The 23,270-nt window shown below is 40.2% G+C and overlaps 4 protein-coding genes and 1 long non-coding RNA gene across 5 annotated transcripts; 3 read left to right on the forward strand and 2 right to left on the reverse strand.

Annotated features, from left to right (window-relative positions):
- The first annotated feature begins 1,372 nt into the window (after positions 1-1,372).
- On the forward strand, positions 1,373-3,080 carry LOC144214657 (major histocompatibility complex class I-related protein 1-like). The gene is made up of 4 exons (XM_077743223.1): positions 1,373-1,521; positions 1,769-2,035; positions 2,124-2,399; positions 2,488-3,080. Exons 1-4 carry the CDS (start codon positions 1,464-1,466, stop codon positions 2,928-2,930), a joined length of 1,044 nt encoding a protein of 347 aa, XP_077599349.1. The 5' UTR covers positions 1,373-1,463; the 3' UTR covers positions 2,931-3,080.
- Positions 3,081-3,169: 89 nt separating this feature from the next.
- On the forward strand, positions 3,170-3,795 carry LOC144214659 (uncharacterized). The gene is made up of 2 exons (XR_013330265.1): positions 3,170-3,326; positions 3,394-3,795. It is a non-coding gene; the product is annotated as an uncharacterized LOC144214659 (long non-coding RNA).
- Positions 3,796-4,201: 406 nt separating this feature from the next.
- On the reverse strand, positions 4,202-8,318 carry LOC144214658 (ras-related protein Rab-25-like). The gene is made up of 5 exons (XM_077743224.1): positions 8,100-8,318; positions 7,182-7,377; positions 6,351-6,544; positions 4,874-4,954; positions 4,202-4,800 (listed from the first exon to the last, which is right to left on the reverse strand). Exons 1-5 carry the CDS (start codon positions 8,134-8,136, stop codon positions 4,673-4,675), a joined length of 636 nt encoding a protein of 211 aa, XP_077599350.1. The 5' UTR covers positions 8,137-8,318; the 3' UTR covers positions 4,202-4,672.
- A 752-nt stretch (positions 8,319-9,070) lies between these two features.
- ubqln4 (ubiquilin 4) lies at positions 9,071-16,064 on the reverse strand. The gene is made up of 11 exons (XM_077743577.1): positions 15,863-16,064; positions 14,449-14,600; positions 14,102-14,244; positions 13,757-14,019; positions 13,044-13,202; positions 12,216-12,444; positions 12,004-12,143; positions 11,323-11,406; positions 11,114-11,229; positions 10,760-11,030; positions 9,071-10,239 (listed from the first exon to the last, which is right to left on the reverse strand). Exons 1-11 carry the CDS (start codon positions 16,001-16,003, stop codon positions 10,087-10,089), a joined length of 1,851 nt encoding a protein of 616 aa, XP_077599703.1. The 5' UTR covers positions 16,004-16,064; the 3' UTR covers positions 9,071-10,086.
- A 677-nt stretch (positions 16,065-16,741) lies between these two features.
- On the forward strand, positions 16,742-19,820 carry LOC144214866 (lens fiber membrane intrinsic protein-like). The gene is made up of 5 exons (XM_077743578.1): positions 16,742-16,917; positions 17,651-17,854; positions 17,922-18,071; positions 19,456-19,590; positions 19,668-19,820. The coding sequence occupies exons 2-5, from the start codon at positions 17,680-17,682 to the stop codon at positions 19,727-19,729; spliced, it is 522 nt and encodes a 173-aa protein (XP_077599704.1). The 5' UTR covers positions 16,742-16,917; positions 17,651-17,679; the 3' UTR covers positions 19,730-19,820.
- The last annotated feature ends 3,450 nt before the right edge of the window (positions 19,821-23,270 follow it).

The raw sequence follows: 23,270 nt of genomic DNA on the forward strand, positions 1-23,270 counted from the left end.
TAATATTTAAAAATGTAAATTAAAATCTCTCTCCTAATTTTGAAATAAACCTAAAGGAAAATAAAAAGAAAACAAATATATTTTAGGAATACTTCCTTAATTAATAGAGAATCATATTGAAGTAATTACCCTTATTAAAATAGTTAGAACACAAACACTTACCATCATTCAGACTATGTGAATTAAAATAGAATTTAAATCATATGAAAATAATCCCTCCCTGAGAACTAAAATCAAAATAAACTTTGTAAAATGGGAAACAACACATTAAAATATTCCAATAAAATTCAAGTAAAAACCCCCAAATTAACATGGATTAAATTTGAAAATGTTTTAAACAAATCAATAAAATACTATTCATCCTAAAATACAAAATAAATGGAATCCATTAACTAAATCAGGCAGCTGTTAGTGTCCACACGCATGCCATGCTGTGTTCAATTACTGTAATTAAATCCGACGCGAGTGTGTGCTTGGGTCCCTATTAATTAGTCTAAAGTGCGCAAGGTGATATCGTTAAGGTGAATTTACACCTTATTTTCCTCTCCTGTCACCTGAGGCCTGCCCTCACACCTAAGACTCCCGTTGTCATAGCAACCCAGCAAATAGCCTCACATATTTGGCAAGTAGATGATGTGAAACAGTATGATATTACATTAAAATAGCTGCCCAGTGCACTTTTAAAATACATGGAATTAATTACAATCCATTGCTGCAAAATGAGTGTTGCATTTCTAGATCATAACAATGGGAATTGGCAGGCTTTAATCTATATGTAGTTTTTTATTTTGGATAATCTGGTGTTTTTCTGGAAAAGATGGTTGCATTTATTTTTTAAAAAAGCACAAAAAGTGTGTGTAAAAATCCCAATATCAGAGATTTTACACCTAACCAAAATACTCTTTTCAATCTGATACATTAAATATGAAATTAGAGAATAATGTAACTACATGTAACATAGTACAAGAATAGCCTTATACAGGCAATTAAAGTAGTATTGCGGTGTTTTGATGACTCAAAGACAAATCAGCGCAATTGTAATATAATGCTGGGATATTGTACTGTTTGTTATCTGATGAAAGTTGTAAAAGTCAACGGAGGTTTACCCTTGTAAAACATTGACTCCGTGTCTGGTCGAAAAAAGTTGGTATATTGCATTTCTGTGATGTCCATTTTTCACATGAAAGGCTGAAAAATGAAGTTCAACTCGGTCAAAAGTGCTCAATTTGGAAAATGGGATGAGGACATGATTTGGGCATTTAGATTAACAAATGTTTTTTCTTTTTCTTTAAGTGTTCGTCACAGTGGGCCCCGCCCACTTATCCACATATAAAGAGGCGAGGCTGCAAATTCAAAATGAAAGCAAAACTTTATGGAGCTCAAGTCACGTAAGCTTGTCCAACTTGTCTTTCATTTGAGACTCAACGTCGATTTCAAAATTGAGAAAATAAACGTGGTTCAAGATGCTGGTGATGGCAACTTTATTTGTTGTGGCTTTCCACATTCAATGCGTCCAGGCCGGTAAGTCCATTTTCTCCGATAATATTTTGTAGATCATTTTCACATCCTCACATTGATTCTATGTATTTTGGTTGAAAAAGTTGGATTATTGCATTTCCCGGATATCTGGTGGTCAAATGATGTCCGTTTTTCAAATGAAAGGCAGAAAAATGAGGGTCAACTCGGTCAAAAGTGCCCAGTTTTGAAAATGAGATGAGGACAAGATTTGGGCATTTAGATCAAGGAATGTTTTTGCTTTTTATTTCAGGGTTCCATGCACTGAAGTATATCGACATAGCGTCGTTTCAAATTCCGAACTTCCCAGAATACTTGAGCGTCGCTTACGTTGACGGCGTGCAGATCACTCACTGCGACAGCAAGAGCGGGAAATCAAGTCCCAAACAGGATTGGGTGAACAAGATCACAACCCAGAATCCAGACTACTGGAGGAGCACCACAGAGATCTGTTCTAACAATCATTTGGTCGCCAAAGCCAACTTTGAAATTGTTAATGAGCGCTTCAACCAAAGCGGAGGTGAGTGGGTTAGGGTTTTTGCGACCAATCAAGCGCCGCTCGCCTTTTTTAAAGCAGACGTTGCCTTATTTCTGTGCGTTTCTCTCAGGCGTTCACACGTTCCAGCGAATGTCTGGTTGCCAATGGAACGACGAGACCGACGAGGTTGTCGGTTGGCAACACTACGCTTACGACGGTGAAGACTTCATATCGTTAGATTTGAAGGAATGGAGATGGCTTGCGTTCAAACCGCAAGCGCTCGAAACCAAACGCAAATTGGAAGAAAAACATGATATTGAATATGAAAAGTATTACTACACTGAAATTTGTCCCGTCTACTTGAAGGCACATGTGAGCAACGGGAAGGACTTCCTCACGAGAACAGGTAGTACAATCTCAGCCAATCAACGTTCTTTCCGACCCCAACTTTTTGCTCCCCTCTTCTCCGGCCCTCCCCCTCGCCGGCACGGCAGTGCTTCCGCGCCTGTCCCTGCTGAAGAAGACGTCGTGGTCTCCGGTGACCTGCCACGCCACGGGTTTCTACCCCAGGGACGCCGTCATGTTCTGGCAGAAGGACGGTCGGCAAATCTTTAAAGACGTGGAGAGGGAAGAGACCCTGCCCAACCACGACGGGACCTTCCAGGTCGCCGCCCACCTCAAAGCGGTGGACCCCAGCGCCCAATACGAGTGTGTCTTCCAGCTGTTCGGCGTCCCGGATGACGTCATCGTCCCGCTGGACGACCGGTTCCTCCTGAGCAACGAACGCATCGAAGGTGAGCCGCACGCCTCCGTCAGTCCGTCCGTCCTCGTCCGAAACACACAAAGTGACGTCCGTCGCTTTATGAAGAGGAAGAAAGGAGGAAGACGGAGTGGGCCGTCGTTGTCTCGTTGGCGGTCCTCGTTGTGGCCTTCGTGATCGTCGCCGCCATCGTCTATAAATGCAGAAAAGGTCAGGCACGTTTGCTTTTTCAGTCGCTGGCGACTAACTTTTTCGTGTCAAGTATGCGCCAGCTGGTAAGTAAAAGCTTTTTCTTGAAGTTCATAAAATAAGCCCAGGAGGATTTAATATATAAAAATAAAGCCTTGTGTTTTTATTGCATTAATTTATCTGTCATAAAATATATAATCAAAATGTGTCTTCAGGGTGTGGAAAATCATAATGCATATCAATCATGGTCATTTTCAGGTGCTGAAGACAACTTTTCCACCAAAGGTAATCTCTCGGACACTGATTATTATATATTTTAGTACACGTTATAATGATGATGTTGTTTTCTTTGTAGGCGAAACCTCTGAGGAGAGTAGCGATAACGTGAGAAAGTCGGCATTGACGTTAATGAATGATAACGAACGTTGACTAACGAACTCTCTCGCAACAGGTGGAGAACCTCCTCACTAGCGGAAGAACTATGCCCGATGACGAGTCTTTATAGCCAACATCTGGTGATTGGCTGGTCGTAGGTTCCTGAAGTCAGCTGGGATAGGCTCCAGCACCCCCTACAACCCTCATGAGGATAAGCACACTAAATGCATACAGCAATATCAATGGTTTTCTTTTCAATTACAATTATTAACTATTCTCAAATGACTTGATTTAATGTGACATCTACGTATTTGTATTTTTACATTTTCAGTAAGGTTAAAGCTTTTAAGTGTCAACTTTTAATTTACTATCCATTGTTATATTGCTGTCCTTGAACAGGTTTCCATTTATTTTGTACCATTTATTTTAGATGTTGTCTATTTTGTATAAACTGTATAAATAAAAACTCTTGATTTTATCCCCAGCTTGTAATTAATAGATGTACACATGGGAAATCACATTGTATGATATTTAATATATTAGCAGGTAATCTAAGGGTTATATCTTTCAACATGACAATGTTTCCAAAACATTGCATTTCATTTTGGATGCCTGTATAGTAATGTCATTTAGCAGGAGGCATTGGCTCCGTAGTCGTAGTTTCTTACTATTTACCTCACACAGAATTCTTACCTGCTAAACAGCCATATGGGGCCATATAAGCTATTTGACCGGTTACTGGCTAAGTAGTCACTGCCATGAAAATTTACAATAAAACATGCAAATAATTCCCATTTAAAAAATGCCCCAAAAAGAATAAAACATTATGAATCAAGTCGCAATTTAGAAAAACAGACAATAAGCGAGAGAGAAAAGAATTTTAGTATGGATTGAAATAATTTATTCCAAATTCTTAACAAATTTAACAATTTTAACAACTTGCTAATTTAGAAAAACAATGCTGTTTATAAAATATATCGGAATGATAACTTAACTTTTTTTTGCAGTTACTCAAATTTTAGCTATGTTTACAGCTAACTTTAGAAGTTTGGCACATATAGTAAACTCTAAAAGCCACATGGTTTTGTTTTGTATGATGTCGTTTAGCATAATGCTAGGACATCATGTAAAATGCCATAAGTGAGCTAACAAAACTAGCATCAGTGTCAATGCATTGATAAACCAACCAACAATTTATAATTTTATAACAAATGGTAACAATACATGTAGTCCGAGCCTACAACATTACCCTTAAGTAAGCATATATTCTTTCTCCTTCGCCAAAATCAACTGTCACTTCAATTCAGTTGCGATGATCTCCTCCAGTTTATTTACTGAGTGAAGTTGCGATGTTTTTACGAACTGCCGCAGCATCGCTTTCGCTCTTCCTGAGACACGCTAGGAGTTCCGATTGTTCCTGATAACGTCACGGCGCTGATGGAGCCCCGGGTCACCTCTCTGCTGGCAACTTTACGATGGATAGCTAATGGGCAAGGGGGTAAAAGTACATTTTTAAATCAGTGATCTCTGGGTGTATTCAGGAGAGTGAACCGTACCCGTTAGGACGTCAATGAAGGCCGCCTCTACGTTGGTAGAGTCCAGTGCCGACGTTTCCATGTACATCAGACCTTTGCTCTCTGTATATAGATGAAGTTGAGGAAAAAACGTGATTGAAACTGTGAACTTTCCTCAGGTTAATGTGAGAGAAAAGATGGGGAAAAAAAAACAATTAGACCTACAAATAATACCATATTTTCCACACGATAAGATGCTCCTTCAATGAATGGCCTATTTTGAAAGTTTCATACATAATGGGCAGGTTAGCGCATCGGCCTCACAGCTCTGGGGTCCTGGGTTCAAATCCAGGTCATGTCCACCTGTTTGCATGTTTGCATAATCTCCCCAGGCCTGTGTTGGTTTCCCACTGGTACTCCGGTTTCCTCCAACATTCCAAAAACATGCATGGTAAGATGATTGGACACACTAGATTGCCACTAGGTATGGGTGTGAGTGTGTATGGTTGTCCGTCTCCATGTGCCCTGCGAATGGCTGGCCACCGGGTCAGGGTGTCCCCTGCCTCTGGCCCAGAGTCGGCTCCAGCCCCCCCGCGACCCTAACAAGTATAAAGCGGTTCGGAATTTTTTTTTTATGGAGCTGTGGTGGTAGTAGTAGTATTAGTAGTAGTAGGGGATTGTGTTATATCCACTAGATTAGATGGAGCTGTGGTGGTAGTAGTAGTAGTAGTAGGGGATTGTGTTAAATCCACTAGATTAGATGGAGCTGAGGTAGTAGTAGTAGTAGGGGATTGTGTTATATCTACTTGGTTAAATGGAGCTGTGGTAGTAGTAGTAGGGGATTGTGTTAAATCCACTAGATTAGATGGAGCTGTGGTAGTAGTAGTGGAAGTAGGGGGATTGTGTTAAATCCACTAGATGAGATGGAGCTGTGTTAGTAGTAGTTGGAGTAGGGGATTGTGTTAAATCCACTAGATTAGATGGAGCTGTGGTGGTAGTAGTAGTAGTAGTTGGAGTAGGGGATTGTGTTAAATCCACTAGATTAGATGGAGCTGTGGTGGTAGTAGTAGTAGTAGTAGTGGTAGTAGTAAAGGAGAGAGTTGTGTTATCTTCATCCACTGGATCAGGGGTGGGTAAACCGGTCCTTAAGGGCTGCTGTGGGTGCAGGCTTTTGTTCCAACCGATCCAGCACAGATAATTTGATCAACGAGATTTCCGCAGAAAACAACAATCTACTGATTGGACTTGTAGGACACCAGATTATTGAAAATGTGTCCTCTTTATGGTTTGTAATGATATCCCGCTCTCACTAAATAGAATTTCATACAATGATGAATCCATATTGATCCGAAAGGGAATAAAAACGTACATATAAAAAATGAAACTACATATATTGATTTGAAAAAAAAAGTTGGAATTTCAGAGGAAATAGTTGTGATTTATGTAAATAAAGCTGCATCATACAAAAAAAAAGAATTCAAAGATTAAAAATAAAAAATAAATATTTTAAATAAATCACCTGCAAATGCCTTGGCCTCTTCTGCAGGCACGGTGCGGAGGTCCACCAAATCACTTTTGTTGCCCACCAGCATGACCACAATGTGAGGGTCGGCGTGGTCGTACAATTCTTTGAGCCAGCGTTCGGCGCTCTCGTAGGTCAGGTGTTTGCTGATGTCATACACCAGCAGGGCGCCCACCGCTCCGCGGTAGTAGCTGAAATATTCCGTTACAACTTCAGCTTGGCAAAATTCACACTTTACGTGGATCGTTCAGAAAACAACGGATTTCCGTTATGGCTCGAATATAAAACGGCCCTGAATATAAGACATAGGGCGCCTTATATATGGAAAAAATTAAAATGTGCCATTCATTGAGGGTGCCCCTTATAATCCAGTGCGCCTTATATATGGGAAAAATGTCATCAATTGAGGATGCACCTTATAATGCAGTGCGCCTTATAGTCGTGAAAATACGGTATGCTTTTATTCCTAGTTCAATCTTCCATATTGCAAAAATCAATTGGAGTAGGCAAAGCTTTTAGAATGGTCAAAATGGGCTAAATAATATAAAATATAAATACTTTATTGCATTTTTTGTTGGTCTGAGTTACGGATCAATAGGAATGTAGGGTTTTTCGTGGATGTTTAAACCCAATTTCAATACGTGGATTTGCCACGAGATGTGAATGGCGGCAAATTTTGGTAAGATTTTGGCACGTAAATTGGATGTAAATTATGGAAAGAAATAACAAAATATGGAATAACTTGAATTAGTCACAACTGTTAATGATGACCTTTTCAATGCGTTTTTGAAAATAATGACGTTGTAGTGTGTAAGTGTGTGTACCTACGCTGAGGTAATGGCACGGTAGCGTTCCAGGCCGGCAGTGTCCCACACTTGCATCTTGATGGTGGAGTTCTCCAGTTGGACGGTCCGTGTGCTGAACTCCACACCAATGGTGGTCCGGCTGTCGTGGTTGAACTCATTTTTAGTAAAGCGTGTCAGCAGGTTGCTCTTGCCCACTCCGGATTCTCCGATTAAAACCACTAAGAAAAATAGCAAAGAGGCATCAAAAAAAGACCAATTACCGTATTTTCACGACTATAAGGCGCACCGCATTATAAGTCGCACCCTCAACGAATGACATTTTTTTCCATATATAAGGCGCACTGTATTATAAGGCGCACTGTCTACTTTGGAGAAAATTTAAGACTTGTAAGTGCGCCTTATAGTCGTGAAAATACAGTAATTGCTATTGACTTCCAGGTATGAAGCACTCACTACACAGTCACTTCTAGAGCCAGCCATTGTTCATGTTTTGGATTTTTTTTGTATAAAATCTTGCAGTGGGAGAGGAGCTATATGATGGAAGATTTTGTAAACTAAGATGGCATCTACATATTTAACAGTATTGTTTCGGTTCAAAAAAAGAAAAACAATCCTCATAGAAAAAATAGAAAAAAATAACTATTTACTCCAATTTCTGTAAAAAAAAATTTTTAAAAATGTTTTGGAAAAAGACGAAATTTTGCTTCCAATACTTTCTCAATCCTATGAAGTAAACTACCTTTCCTTATCAACTTAACATTTCTTCCATGCAAATTCCCATTGTGTGGTCCACCGTCCATTGTCCCAACTATTCACAAATACCAATCATGCCAACAAGGTACAGATGCCACTCACATATAATTTTTACACCCAATTTGACACGTCAGTCTAATAGTATCCACTCCAATGATAGTAATTCAACTAATCAGTACCAACTTACCTTTAAAAACAAAATTATACGTATCATCCGACCCCATCCTGTAGAGGGTCTCTCAGGCTTCCTTTCTTATATGATGCCACTCCACATGAGAAGACCCCCGGATAGGGGAAAAATACATCCAGTCCCTTGAACGTTTTCTCCCTCCAATACCAGGAGTGTGTTAAGAAGATAGAACCGGTTGAACTGCATCCACACACTTCCTTCTTTATTCTGCGCCTGTGGTGGTTGAGAGGTTAGCATGGCTGGCCCATCCCTTTCAGCTGACAGGTGTAACCGGTACAACCGCTTAGGGAAGACTCCACCCAGCCATGGAAAAGCTAGCTGAACGTGTGCACCTGTCATGAGCGACATGGATGTAGCATCAATTGTTTAGCGCCGTCAATGGTAGAAGAGCAAAATAGATGGCCTAAAAAGTTTAAACACTTTAATAATAATCAGACATAGGCTTTGTTGTCATAATCAACAACAAAAGTCTAAATGTCATTGTACCCAGAAACTGTGTATGACGAAATTGGTAATGTTTCTCCATAAGGTTCTTTTTTTTCGGCAAAAGACCCAAATAAGTGATAATTTCGGACTCGGAATTTGGTATTCTGCCATTATGGATACATCACATCACCCCCCCTCCGAGTGGATCACTTACCTCTCACTGTCTTTCACTTACCTTCAGTAAGCCAGCAGGTGGCAGATCACTGCACAACGTCTTTTCATATTACCTCACCACGAAGTTATTACACAGAAGGGATTGTGTGTCGTGTTACCGCAAGTTTAGAGTCCTGATGGATGTGGGAAAAAAAAGTCTTTAAGCCTATTTGTCCGTACGTCTGCCAGAGGGCAGCAGCTGGAACAGATTGTGACCAAGGTGGTATGGGTCCCTGATGATGTTCCTGGCCCTGCTGAGGTAAGATAAAAGATTAGACTTAAAATTTAAGATAAAACATAGTCCGAATCATCTGAAACAGGGCACAGAACCTTTTTGAACACGTTTGATTTTTATTTTATTTTCTTTTTTTAGTACATTTCTGTTAAAAGTCAGTTCCAACATTTTGGGAAATGATTTTCTTTCCCGTTTTATTGTTTTGAGCCAAAGTCAATGAATAAAGCAAAGCTGGAGAAGTTGCCGTGGTTACAACACCTATGCTGAGATTTTCCCAAAAGAAAAAAACCAAAACAATAAACAACAACCTAGCGCTAGATTTGTTTATTTTATCTGACCTGTTTGGTAGGCCTATCACACTACAATTGAAATTGGAAAACTGATTCATTTGATTTTCGTAGTTTAATTTAAATCCGCTTAAAAAAAAGAACAAAAGGAAAGTCAAAGATCCGATTAAAATGATTTTTTTTTCTTCATTCATGTTGGCGTCATCGTCGACTGCGCCGAAGCTTTGCGTCTGATAAGTCCTGTGATGTGCGGATGTGTGGATTTTATGTGGGTCTGCCCTCTTTCCCAACAATCCCCACACACACAGCCAAACCCACACATATGTGGAGGTCTCGCATTAACGGGAAAGACACGAAAGGCACAGCAGCGGTGCCCCTGACACAAAGACACTTTTTTCTTATTTTTCTTTTCTTTTTTTATAACTTGGAATGACAAATTACCAGTGTGGATGGCATGATCTTGAATGCGTAAAGCCGCAATTAAGGAGCAAACATTGCTTTTATCATGAACAGAAAAGTGGAGAAAATGAGACTTTTGAAAAGTAATAAGGTCATTTCTTCTGAGTCTTCTGACTAATGTGACTAAATGGGGACCACCCATCACCAAACAACGTGGATGGCCCTGGCACCCCTCAAAAAGGGAAAGAAATGGAATGAAGTGGGGATCTGAGAACATAATGGCGGAGTCAGATCTTGCCTGAAGTGTCTTTGTTAAGGTTGGGGGAGAGAGATAGGAGATACTCTTAGTCTGTCGATGTGCTGTGTATGCATGTATGCGGGACGACAGTATTTACTGCATGTGTGGGGATGAATGTGGGTGTCTTTACGAGGGCTGCGAGCCCAAGAGTCTCTCGATGGCAGCGTTGATGTCGCCTCCGGTGGCGATGAGGGCCTGCAGATTTGCCTCGCGGTTGATGAAACCCATAGCGCTCAGCTGCTCCAGCTGCGACTGGAAGCGGACCTCAGGGGTCTGGGTCTGCAAAGGTATTGGGGAAAAAAAAGTAGTTTGATTAGTTTACAAGTTGTAGAAATGACAACTATGCTCTTTTCCCTAAAAATGTTGCGGTTTAAAATGTCATTGAAATTAAGGGTTTGATTTAGATAAGAATTTGGCCATATTGGCTGTCCCAACTACTTGAATACTAAGCAGTTATGAAAATGAACTATTCTGAAAGTGAGTCAATAAGAAAAAAGAAGCTCTAGAAATTGTCCAAATAGGGCTTTTTAAACCATGCAAGAATTTTTATTTCATTTTTTTTTTTAAAGACACCCATTTTTTTTAAAAAAAGGTGAAATTTGATATATATATATTTTTTTTCAGACCCATCTTTACCTGCTACCTCAAATGTCTGTGCATAAATCAACCAAACCAAATCAGAAAAAATAACCACTCTTATTTTGAAAAATATGTCAACCAAAACACATTAAGACCATAAAACACAATGAATTTAAGACTAGAAAATTTGCGGTTATGAACATAGGTGGATTATGCGTACCCCTGTGCCTCCTCCAGCAAACATTTGGAGCATCTGTTGCATCAGCTGCTGTTGCGCTGCGGTCGGTGCCGTTCCAGCGCTGCTGGGCGAAGACGCGGGATTCTCGCTGGGCACGCTGCCGCCTGTGGGGATGCCAGCCGCTGGAACGCCACCGGGAAGGCCTCCAGGAAGGCCACCGGGAAGGCCTCCAGGAAGGCCGCCGGGCAGGCCACCGGGTAGGCCCCCAGGAAGGCCTCCAGGAAGGCCGCCGGGAAGGCCGCCTGACATCAAGCTTTGTCGGAAAGAAGCACAAAGATGTACTTAAAAAAACTGCTGTGGAAACGGTGTTGATCCAGGCCGTTTTACGGCAGTTACCTAGGCATGAGGCCGGGTGCTTCTGTTTGCAGCGTTTGTAAGCCTTGCTGGATCTGCATGAGCGCTTGCATGGCGCGTGGGTTCGTCATCACTGACAGCGCTTCTGGATTCTGCATCTGTAAACAGTCAACCATGAATGACCTAACCTGGACGAAAACAGTAAGGCATAAACCCATTTCTAACCAAAAAGAAGAGAATGTCTTTAGTACCTGCTGGAGAAAAACCGGAAGCTGAGACCGAAACTGTTCTTGCAACTGTGTGTTTCCGGCAAATAAAGGATTATTCATCATAACCTGCAAGAACATAGAATCGGTTAAATGAGAGTGTCACATAAGTCACGCATATTTTCCATAGTCTGTCAGGGCCTGTGGCATTTTTTTCCACACGGACATCTAGTATAGTGCAAATTTATGATACTATATTGGATCGGATAACTTTATTCATCCCGTATTCGGGAAATGTCATTGTCACAGTAGCAAGAGGGTGAGGATTTTAGACAGAAATAAATAGGTAATAAGTAAGTTAATAAATAAATACAATATATAAATAAATAAGTGTTGCGAAAATATACATATACATACATGCACATACACACACACACAAACATTTATAAGCACATATATGCACACACACAGATGTACATGCATGCATACGGTAGGTCTTAACACAGCCATTTTTTTTGTTAAAGAGCCTGACAGCTGATGGGAGGAAGGATCTCCTTCCTGCAATGAGGGCGCAGCAGTCTATTGCTGAAAGAGCTTCGGAGGGACTATATACTACATCACTATATAACGCTAAAATGATGTAAATGGCGACAATGGGAATGAAAGACAGAAAAGGCTTTGCTTCCTGAGGCTTAATTATGAGTCTCTTTGTGATACAGTACCCACCTGTGAGGCCAACTCTGGGTTTTGGGACAACGACTGCATCATGCTACGCATGTATGGTGCAGACAGCATGTTCTGCATGAGCTGAGGGTTTTCCGAGATCTGCTGCAAGAGGCTTTGCATTCCCGGAGTGTTGAACATTCCTGTGAATTGTTTTCCCCCCTTTTGGTCAGCAAGCAGATCGTTTTTTGTTAAAGTGTATTCATCCTACCTACCGTTTCCAAGATTATTGGGGTTGACACCCAGTGGGTTGGACACGGTGGGATTGGTGCCAGTAGCGGAGGTGGCGGTTCCTCCTGCCGTGCCTCCGCCAGCGTTTTCCGGGGGGTTCGAGGCGTTGGGTGGACCCCAGGGATTGGGCAGGGGCTCGCGGTTCTCCGTCCGTGATGGTTGGACACCAGACTCGGAGCCGCCACCGAGGGCCGAGAAAGGGTTGTTGCCAAACTGCGGAGGCAAGAGTTTACATTTTATTACATTGTAGTCTGGATACTTTTAATCGTATGGTACAGAAAAAAAGCCTAAATGTTTCAATTGGGACTCTTCAAAATCTAAAAATGTCGGGAAGTTAAAACATTATGAATTTTTAGGAGTACACCTTTTAAGAATAGAAGCCTTTTTCTCAATAAATAAAGTCTGAAATTATTGAACTACTGAAAGCATAACATTGTTAATTTCTCTTGAAAAGTAATTTGGAAATATTTGGATAAAAAGTCAGACAAGGGAAGGGGGAGGAATATTAAATGTTTTTTTTTTTAAATCAGACTGATTTGAATCTTTTGAGAAATGAAGGGGACTTTTTCAACAATCTAATATATTTGGAATAACAGTAATAGCTTCTATACACTTATTTTACTTTTAGATTTTTAGAATGTCGACCAATATAAAGTACAATTTGTGGTACATGATTTTTTTTGATTGTTTTTAATCATGAAAATATGAAATAGCCAACAGTATATTTTTAAATGAGTAGAATTTATTTTATTGAGAATTTTATCTCATATTGATAGGTTGTAATTGTCCTGTTCTTTTAAACTAACGTTTACCTGCTCCCTGGCCGCGCTAAACATGGGCTCCTGGATGTCAGTATACATCCTGCGCAAGGCGTTGTAGCCGCCCGGGATGCTCTCTAAATTGCTGAGTGCCCGATCCTGGTTGCGCATCATCTCCTGCATCATTGCAGGGTTGCGAGCCAGCTCCATTGTCTGGAGGTGAGAAGGAGAGAGTTAATTCTAGTAGGTCAAAGGCTTTCAGAAAAAGTCTCTTTATGGACTACCGTATTTTCACGACTATAAGACGCACATAAAAGTCTTGAAATTTTCTCCAAAATAGACAGGGCGCCTTATAATTCAGTGCGCTTTATATATGGACCAATACTAAAATTCTTATCACGATAAAATAAAATAAATCAGTCGAGGGTACACTATCCTCTACAGCTCTCACAGCTACGGCAAGCAGCCCTAGACTCTACTATTTTGTGGAAAAAGTACTGCGCAGTGACTGCGGGGATATATAGTTCTTTTGCCAATACACCCAATGGATTGTGGCCTGGCAATTGGCATCAACACAGCTTTACAAAGCATGGAAGACAGCGTTGGAATAGTAATGCTAGCTACTAGCTAGCTACTATTTGCCTGGCGGCGTCTATAAAAACGGTGCGCCCTTTGTGTGTGTAAAATACAGAAATAGCACTTGTTACTGACACTGCGGCTAAAAATATGATGCGCCGCATAGTCGTGAAAATACGGTATTCATTCACCTGTCTCATGAGCTCAGGGTTGTTGAGCATGTGCGAAATCTCCGGGTTACGCTCCATCAGCTGCTGCATCTGCGGATTGGACACAATCATCTGCCGCATCAGGTCCGGGTTGGACATCATGTTCTGCACTAAAGGGTTTTCCATGATCTGCGAGAGCATCTCTGGGTTGGACATGAGCTGCCTTTGCATCTGCTGCTGCAGCTCCATAAAGTTGGACGAGCCCATGCCCAGGACCGCCAAGTTGGACAAGTCGCCGAAACCGCCTGTGGGAAGGACCAAAGAGAGTAGGGGTGAAGGTGCGTTTCCGGGGGGGGTAGTCGTGGAGAGGCATCGTGGCGCACTTACTCAATAGGTTGGGCGGTTGAGCAGGCGGCGGGGCGGCGCTGGTGGTGGAGGAGGAAGGTGCGGTTCCCGCATTGGAGGGGCTGGTGCTTTCTGCGGAGGTGGACGAGGAGCTCGCAGCTGAGGTGTTGCCCCCGTCTGAGGTCCTTCGCACAAAAATACAACGTAAAATTCCAAGCAATTTGCACTTCTAATAAGAAAAAAAAGAAGCCATATTGTTAATTTAAGTTAGGCATTTCAAATGCTGCAATAATAGGCAGCATAAACCGAAGCGATGTGGTTACATTTCATGAGCTTATTTGTTACATTTATGAGGTTGTTCTTTGTTAGACAAGTAAGCCATAGATTACTTCTGTGCCGTCTTGATGACCAGGTGAACTGTCAGCCCATCCTTGATGCCGTGCTGGCTGAGGCTGTCACCGTCTTTCAGGATCTTGCCGGCAAAGATCAACACCAACTGATCTTGCTTAGCTTTGAAGCGCCTGGAGATCTCCTCTTTAAACTAAAAGATCAAAAACAATCGGGAGGCAAAGAGTAAATACTTCAAAGGGAGGAATCCATTAATTTTTTACTGTTATGTCATAAAACAGAAAACCAATAATAGAAAGTAAAGTAACTTTGGATTTTCATCCCAAATACAATACAGTGGTACCTCGACATACGAGCACAGGTATCTATGAGCCCTGGGCGGAGCGTTGCATTTTTTCAGTGTTTTTTTACCGCCACTCAGAACAAATAACGTACGATCGCTAGTACGAGGAGTATATATTACTTCTCGTTGGCAAGTGGCCGTGCGTTAACATATTGTGAGAACATTTGTGTGCATTATTTTCGGAATATTTTGAAAGGAATACAAAAACAAACTACCATCGATAGTGAAAGTCAGGTTGGAGGCGGGGCAAACAGAGCCAACCCGACTGGGAGTAGATAGGTATAAAAATGAAAAACAAAATTAGAATTAAGTTTAGTGTAAGGGTAGATTAAATGTATTTTTGAGTGTTTCTGCATCATAATCCCAGTTCATTAAAATTGGTTAATGTTATATAACAATTCATCGGTGTAAAAAGTCTTCTAAAATTATCTGACAGCCCTATTGAAATTGGACGTCCAGCCCTGTCAATGGCAACCAATTAGTTAACCCAAGTGTTAAGAAACTATTAGCTGTTGTTGCTGTACTTAAAGACGTCACCAAGTCAACGGGGCGCTGCGGGATTTAAGCGACTATTCCCAGGGAGGCAGCATGAGCAATGACTCAGTCAGTCGGTCGGTGGCGGTGACAGTGGAGAATGTTCCAGACGCCGACGCTTGCTTTTCCCAGCGTGGATTGCAATGGCGGAAATCAACCAGCCGCTCCCCAAAACACACGTAACCACTTGAAAGTAGCCCAAAAAAGTATTGATCGCCACCTGGCATGGTCTAAAACGCAAGCGTCAGCTGATACTTCATTGACGACATGGCTAGCGTTGAGTTATCCATGCTAACCCAGTGGCTAACCGGTTAGCCACAGCGCACTTTTAGTCGAATATGTCCGTCTTGATGGTATAAATTGTAATAATGACGCAAACCGTTTATTGAAATAAAAGGCCATACCCCGAGTATGGTAATCATAAAATTGCCAGTTTCGCACATTGCCAGTAAGCGCTGCGTTCATGCTAAAGCAGGCTAGCTGGTTAGCTGAAGTTGTGGGCATGACGCTCGCTTCGCTTCCCCCTCCCCACACGCAGCAAGCCCCCGCCCGCCGACCCTCCAAAAAACCCCACGAACCTGCGTGACGGACGAATCTTCAGCGATAGCGATTTCCTCCTTGTCCTTGGGGGTCTTGACGGTGACCTTAATGATGGTTCCTTCCACGGCGTCATCTTTATTGTTGTTATTAGCGGGATCTGCGGCACCCTGGTCAGCCATCTTTACTCCACCGATGGGAAACAGCTCGCAACTAGCTTCTTCTTCCGGGTTGGTGGGGTGTGAAATATCTTGGCCGGAAACGTAGGCATTGACAGACGTCCCTAAAAAATAAGAAAAATAAAAAATAAATTCAAAAATAAATACATTGGGAAATTGTAAAGCGAGTACTTTTTAAATGTAGTGTTTAAAATGGAAACTTAACAATTATTATTTGTACATTGATCTTTTTGTTGGAAAAACAAATGATGCAATGTCATTAGGTCTGCGTGGGTTTTCTCAGGGTACTCCAGTTTCCTCCCACATTCCAACCACATGCATTGTAGGCTTATTGGACACTCTGAAGTGACCATAGGTAAGCGTGAATGGTTGTTTGTCTCCTTGTGCCCTGCTATTAGTTGGCTACCAATTCTGGGTGTGCCCCACCTCTGGCCCGACGTCAGCTGGGATAGGCTCCATCACCCCCCGCGACCCTAGTGAGCATGAAGTGGCTCAGAAAATGAGATGCTGTAAACCAGCTTTGATATTGATTGCTATATTTGTCTTGCATGATGTTGCTTTTTACCCAGCTTTGATAGTAATTGCCATATATGTTTTTCATGATGTTGCCTTTTACAGACAAGCTACCAAATTCCAACAATGCTCACACTGAAAGGAAAGTGTGCTTTTCAGCACTTTGTATTGAAAGGGATAGCTCCAGAGCACACCATTGACAAATAAACAAACCCCTTCCCCTCAAAAACACCAATGAGCCCTTTTGGTCAGGCCCCTCAAATCCCTCTCGTGCACTTGTGGTGGTCTCTTCTCTCTAGTATACATTGCCACTCACTCCCGTAAAAGAATCTGCTGCAGTTGACAGAAAAAGAAGGACGCATTTTTATATTGACAGGCAGGAGACACATTTCCCAAAATATAAGGTAAGGGGTCAATTTAAAGAAAATCAAATATATCAATAATAAATGTAATTTTTTTCAGTTTTTTTGTATAATTTTACCAAAATATGCTCAGAAATTAGCATTTATTTGCAGGGAAGCAGAAATTGGCAAAATATTGACATAAATTGTGTGTAGTATGAATTTTTTCATGAATGCATATGTATTTATTTCAGTGCTGTCTTGAGATGCAAGTGACTCAGCTTCCGATTATTCATGTGCACTTTAAATTGTGAGTGACAAATGTAACACATTTTAAAAAGAATGATTAGTATTCCTGCTATATGACTGACTGGCGACCAGTCTAGGGTTTAATCTGCCTATCCCCTAAAATCAGCTGGGATTGGCTCTGGCAACCCTGCTACCTTAACGAGGATGCGCAATATGAAAAATGAATGAATGGTTAATATTTCTATAGCTTGCAGAGGGTTTATGGCTGTCTATCTGTGAATCCATAATTCTTTTTTACACTGCCCCCGGGTGGCCAAACAAGGCACAACAGAGGGATGAGCACTATATCCATCGAAGTGAAGCAAAAAAATATATATATTAAAAACTGTGAACACTTTCTCCTCAATTGTAAAATGTAATAACTATATGTTTTTTTAGAGTGAGATATAATAGATTATACTGACAGCACTGTTTTTGCATGTATTGAAAATGTTGCATTAACAATGTGCATGCATATATTATATGCTTTCTTTTGATATTCTTCTAGTAGTAGTGGCTCCATATCGCAGGCTGAAGATGTACAGTTTCATGGGTGGAGGATTGTTCTGCGCCATAGTGGGCAACATCCTACTGGTGGTTTCTACTGCCACAGATTACTGGATGCAGTACCGAGTGTCCGGCAATTACGCTCACCAAGGCCTTTGGCGTTACTGCCTCTCCAATAAATGCCACTTACAGACTGACAGCATAGGTAAGGTTCATTATTGTGAAATTATCAAAGATATTCTTGTCAATGAGGTCCTTCTATTTGTCTCCAGCCTATTGGACGGCAACTAAGGCCTTCATGATCCTGTCTGGTGCGGCCTGTTTGGCGGGCGTGGTCGCCGGCACGGCATCCTTTGCACGATTCTCCTCCTTTGGAAAGTTTAATCGCTCCTTTGCTGCTGGAATTCTCTTCTTTGTCTCTAGTGAGTTCTTTAGTTTACCCTTGTAGAAAGAAACACAATGACTAGAAATAACAAAAGTTCATGGTTGACCATCTGTGTGTCAAACTGTATGTCCTTATGTTAGTTATTTTTATTAAATAATATTTTACATTAAGCAAAAATCAATCAAATAAATCAACAGTAGCTGTATGAATTGCCTTCTATCTGGCAATGCGATTCATATTGTGACACTTTAAAATGATTATTGCAATTTTTATATATTAGTAGTATATGAATGTTAGTTTTGCTTGGTTTTGTGATGCTTTTTCCCCCCTGGTGGCATGTTTGGATGATTGCCCATTGTGTTCACCTGTCGTTTCTCCGCCCCTAGTGTAACCCTTGCTTGCTCCTTGTGTGTTTCCCAGGTGTTTCTAATTGTGTCATCAACCCATGTCAGTCTATTTAAAGCCCACTGATTTTTCAGCAATGTTGGTTTGTCTGCTATAACCTGCTATGTTGCCACATCTCCGCATTGCCTGTCTCCACGTCTGCTAGAGTTTTTTCCCCTGTCAGGTTTGATTTGTTATTTTCTTTGCCTCCAGTTTAAGGTATTAAATTATTCAAGTTTCATTCCTCGTTCTTGCCTGCTTTCAGATTTTGCAGACCTGCTTCGGTGCAAACTTGTTTAAATGGAGGGTCGTGAATATGAAAAAAAAGTGTAGCATGCAACATTGGTAAAATTCTGAAGTTACAAAAATGTCTTCATTCACAATCCATTTTTTGTTTTTGGAGCACAAGTTTTAGAACTCAAGATAATCACAGACAATCTATAAATTGCATAAAATAGGACACAAATTGGATAAAATAAAAAATCCTGAAATCATCAGTTGAAATTTTTCTCCAATCATTAAAAAACACCTGCAATTTTGTCCATGTTTTTCCAATTTTTAATTTAAAAATGTTATCCAAGTGAAATAAACAGGAAAGATAAAGATCATAATGCACATTTTTCCATGGTTATTTTCAAATTTATTTTTTTTGCATTATTTTAGGGCATTTCTGGCTCACTCCCTGCTCATTGGTCACTTTGTAGAGCTGTTTCCTCTTGTGAAAAATTATTTAAATATAAACTATTATTCTTATGAAGCCATTGGTAATAACTGGAAAGATTAAACAGCATTTTTTAATAGAAATATCTAAATCAGATAGATAAAGTGATACAATTTGACAATTTTGTAACATTTTACAGTGAAAACCACTAAAAAAATCTGCTAAATTATGTGAATTGGAGTTTTAGTTTGATTTATTTAATAAAGGGACAATACATATCAATGAACATATACATGTAAAGATATAAAATCATTTCTGAAGACTAATTTCCATCTTTATTCCCCAGTTGTCTCATAAAGTTTTATATTTCTGACAGCTTTATTCGCACTTCTGGCGATGGGCGTTTACACTGCGGCTACGCTTAACTTCTTGGGCCGACGTTTTGGTGACTGGCGCTTCTCATGGTCATACATTCTGGGATGGGTGGCTACACTCATGACCTTCTTTGCAGGTTAATATACACACAAAGATGATGCCAAAATATTACATTCTCAACATAACATCTGCTGTCCATTGTTTTGTTTTCAGGTGTCTTCTACATTTGCGCCTACAGGATGTGTGAGTGCAGAAGGGTGAACACGCCACAATAGAAGTGCAATAGACCAGAACAAATAAGTTATTGTACATGAATCTCTTGCTAGCATTGCCCTGAAAAAATGCAGTTCATAAAATTAGTACAATAAAATAAAAGACTGAACTTTACTCTATTAGTGACAGATGTATTTTCCACAAAAGCCACCTATGTACACAAAATGACCACAAGACGACAGCATTGTACATTTTTTTGTGGCTGAGGGAAAACTTTGAAGTAGGTTTAACCACAAATGATTAAAAAAGAACAGAAAACCACACCAAACTAAATAGAATTGAATTAAATGAGTGAAACTGTATGCAATTGACAAAATACTTCGAGTTACACAAATCATATAAAAGTATGAGAATCATTACAAAATGATTAAATAGAATGAAATGACTGAAAATAATTCATTCATTTTCTGCACCGCTTTATCCTCACTAGGATCGCAAAGGGTGCTGGAGCCTATCCAAACACCTATTTATGCTCATACTCATACCTAGGGGCAATTTTAGTGTCTAATCAGCCTACCATGCATTTCTTTGGAATGTGGGAAACTGGAGTACCCAGAGAAAACCCATACAGGCCCAGGGGAAAACATGCAAACTAAATATCGACCTAGATTTGAACCCAAAGCTGTAAAGTCAAATTTATAACCATTCAAGCCACTGGACGCCCCATATTACTTACAAACCATTTGAATCCAATGAATTAAGGAAATACATCTTTATGGAATAAAATGAAATGATCTGAAATTCCATCAAAATTTGAAAATGTAACTTATCAATTCATTTTAAATGCTTCCTATTCATATTCTCTATATTCTCTACTTGTGGAGAAATGGTGATTTAAGGCAGAAAACAGTAAAGCTTCCTGTTGGGGAAAACATGTTTCTATGCAATATCAGTCAATATCTCATTTTCTGAATTGCTCTATCCTCAGGGTTGCGGGGGGTGCTGGAGCCTATCCCAGCCTGAGGTGGTGGACACCCTGAATCAGTGGCCAGCTGATCACAGGACACAAGTAGACTGACAACCATGTACACTCACACCCATACCTAGGGGCAATTTAGAGTGTTTTTTTGGAATGTGGGAGGAAACTGGAGTACCCAGAGGAAACCCATGCAGTCCCAGGGAGAACATGTACATTTCACACAAGTGAACATGACCAGGATTTGAACCCAGGACCCCAGAACTGCGAAGCCAATACGCTAACCACTCATCCACCAGGCCAAAGAATATGAAGATTCAAGTAACAAGAAATAAGAGGTATGTCAAGTGATCAATTTTATCAGAGAGGTATTTACTGTTATGCATGTCTACTTCCTGAGGATATTTGAATTGGCAGTGGTTCTACTTTTTTTCAAAAGTGAAATATTTCCCCTTTAATCGCTTTTGCACGTTTGTTCTCCGGCCCAAAAATGAGTGCCAGGGTGGAGTCGGGACACTGATTGTTCAGTTTCCTCCACCTTGTCCACATAACGAGGTCGTCCCGATGGCATTTGCTATTGAGGTAAAGGCTGCTTTGTCTGCTTACTGACGCGCAAACAATGAGAAAAATGTAAACAAGCCTTGCAGACGCATCCGATTCAATCCAACTTTCCATACTTGGACTTTGTGGCTGTGACCGTGAGATAAGCTTTCATTGGAAAATGTTGTGGAGAGACGCATGCACCATGACAAATCGGCAAACAGGATTAGAGATTTGAATTTGAAGTTCAATGTGAAGTTCAACGTAAGAAGAAAACAGAGATATGTCATTTCAAGTGATCAATTTTATCAGAGAGGAGATTGTAGGCAGAATGACTATTGAATCTAAATGTAAGGTACGCTTTGGCCATTGTAAAATGACATATTTAATCAGAAATTATACTAGATCAGGGGTGACAAACTATTTTTTTCAATTTCATCACGATGGCCTTTATGTCTTCCAACTAGGCTGCCAAAATGCATCAATTAATGAATTGACAGCTTCGTGCTGATCAATAAATCCTTTTTGGACAATAAAATTAGTGCAAATCTGCTCTTTAAGGTCTCTTATTAGCAAATATTCTCTTGTAGTCGATTTTTTACATTTATTTTTAAGTTTTTTCATCAGAAAAGAGAGCTAATATTAAATTAAAATGAGGTTTTAACCTTTTGTTTTTTATTTTAAAAGGAAAAAGTAAATATTGCATTTTTGAAAATTTTTATTCACAATGAATAAAATTAGGCCTTTAGATCCAGTTCTTTTAATCCATTTATAAAAATTAGTCACGATGTTTAATTTTACCAAATATTGAGTAACATTTTTACTTAGTATTTTACATCAACTCACCTTTATACCAGGCCATTTGACTGTAGTAGGTACCGTATTTTCACAACTATAAGGTGCACCGCATTATAAGACGCACCCTCAATAAATGACATTTTTTTCCATATATAAGGCACACGGTATTATAAGGCGCACTGTCTATTTTTGGGAAGATTTTGTAAACAAAGATAGCATCTGCATATTTAACAGTATTGTTTCAGTTCAGGCGTTTTTGTTTTTTTAATATCCGACAGTGGTGGTTTTTCGTTTTTGGTTTTCTGCTTTTTCCATATATAAGGCGCACTGGATTATAAGGCGCACTGTCTATTTTGGAGAAAATTTAAGACTTTTAAGTGCGCCTTAGGGAAAATACGGTAAATAGAAAAGGGCATAATTAAAGTTCAAAATATATATCCAAAATGTAAATATCTCTTTTTTTCTAGAAATGTATGTTTATTTTATGACAAATTCAATCCACGTGGAGTTTATAGATAAACTGAGAAGGACATTTGGGAAAAAAAAGTCTTATGCAGACGTAAAGAAGGTGGAAAGACTTTATTGTGCGGTACGAGTGGACACTAGGATAACATGTTGCATGCACCGTACGGCAGATAATGTAACATTGCACAGACCAGAGTAATAATGTACAGTGTAGCATAATTTACTTCTCATAAATAAATGACACACACGTGCCCGTGGTGTTCACGCACACACACACACACAACAATGTGGAATGGATGTGGCTATTCTTTGGTTGACTTTGAGACAAACACGTCGCTCGATAACCATGTAGTCGGGACAAAAACATTGTAGACGGGGGCACATTGCTTGTCTAATCGAGTGTATTTGTCTTTGAAGTCTGCAGGAAGAAGCGATGGCGTGAAAGATCATGAGGCAGGATTATGGCGTTTGAAGTAGCATGTAATTGAAGGCCAGCGGTAATAACAACGTACATCACTTTTAAGTGAGAGCTGGAAATCCCTGCAATCCATAGCTTAAAGATGCTGTAGAATTTCAGTAGTAATTAAAATAGCTTGGAATTTCTCTCATGAAAAGTGGGTGCACTTTTTGGCAAGGAAAACAGATGCTTTAGGAAATTTAAGGTTAGTAGGCTCATTATCTGGTAGGTAAAGTTCAGTGGGATTACTATTTGCTAAGTGAATTTTTTTTCTAAAGAAGTGGTTTCACAATTTGGCAGATGAAATAGTAGCTTTTTGGAGGAAATGACATGCTCACTAATTGGTTAACCGGGTTTAAAGTAGCCT

This window comes from Stigmatopora nigra, chromosome 21 (genome assembly GCF_051989575.1).
Source record: "Stigmatopora nigra isolate UIUO_SnigA chromosome 21, RoL_Snig_1.1, whole genome shotgun sequence".
Classification (NCBI taxonomy): Eukaryota; Metazoa; Chordata; class Actinopteri; order Syngnathiformes; family Syngnathidae; genus Stigmatopora; species Stigmatopora nigra.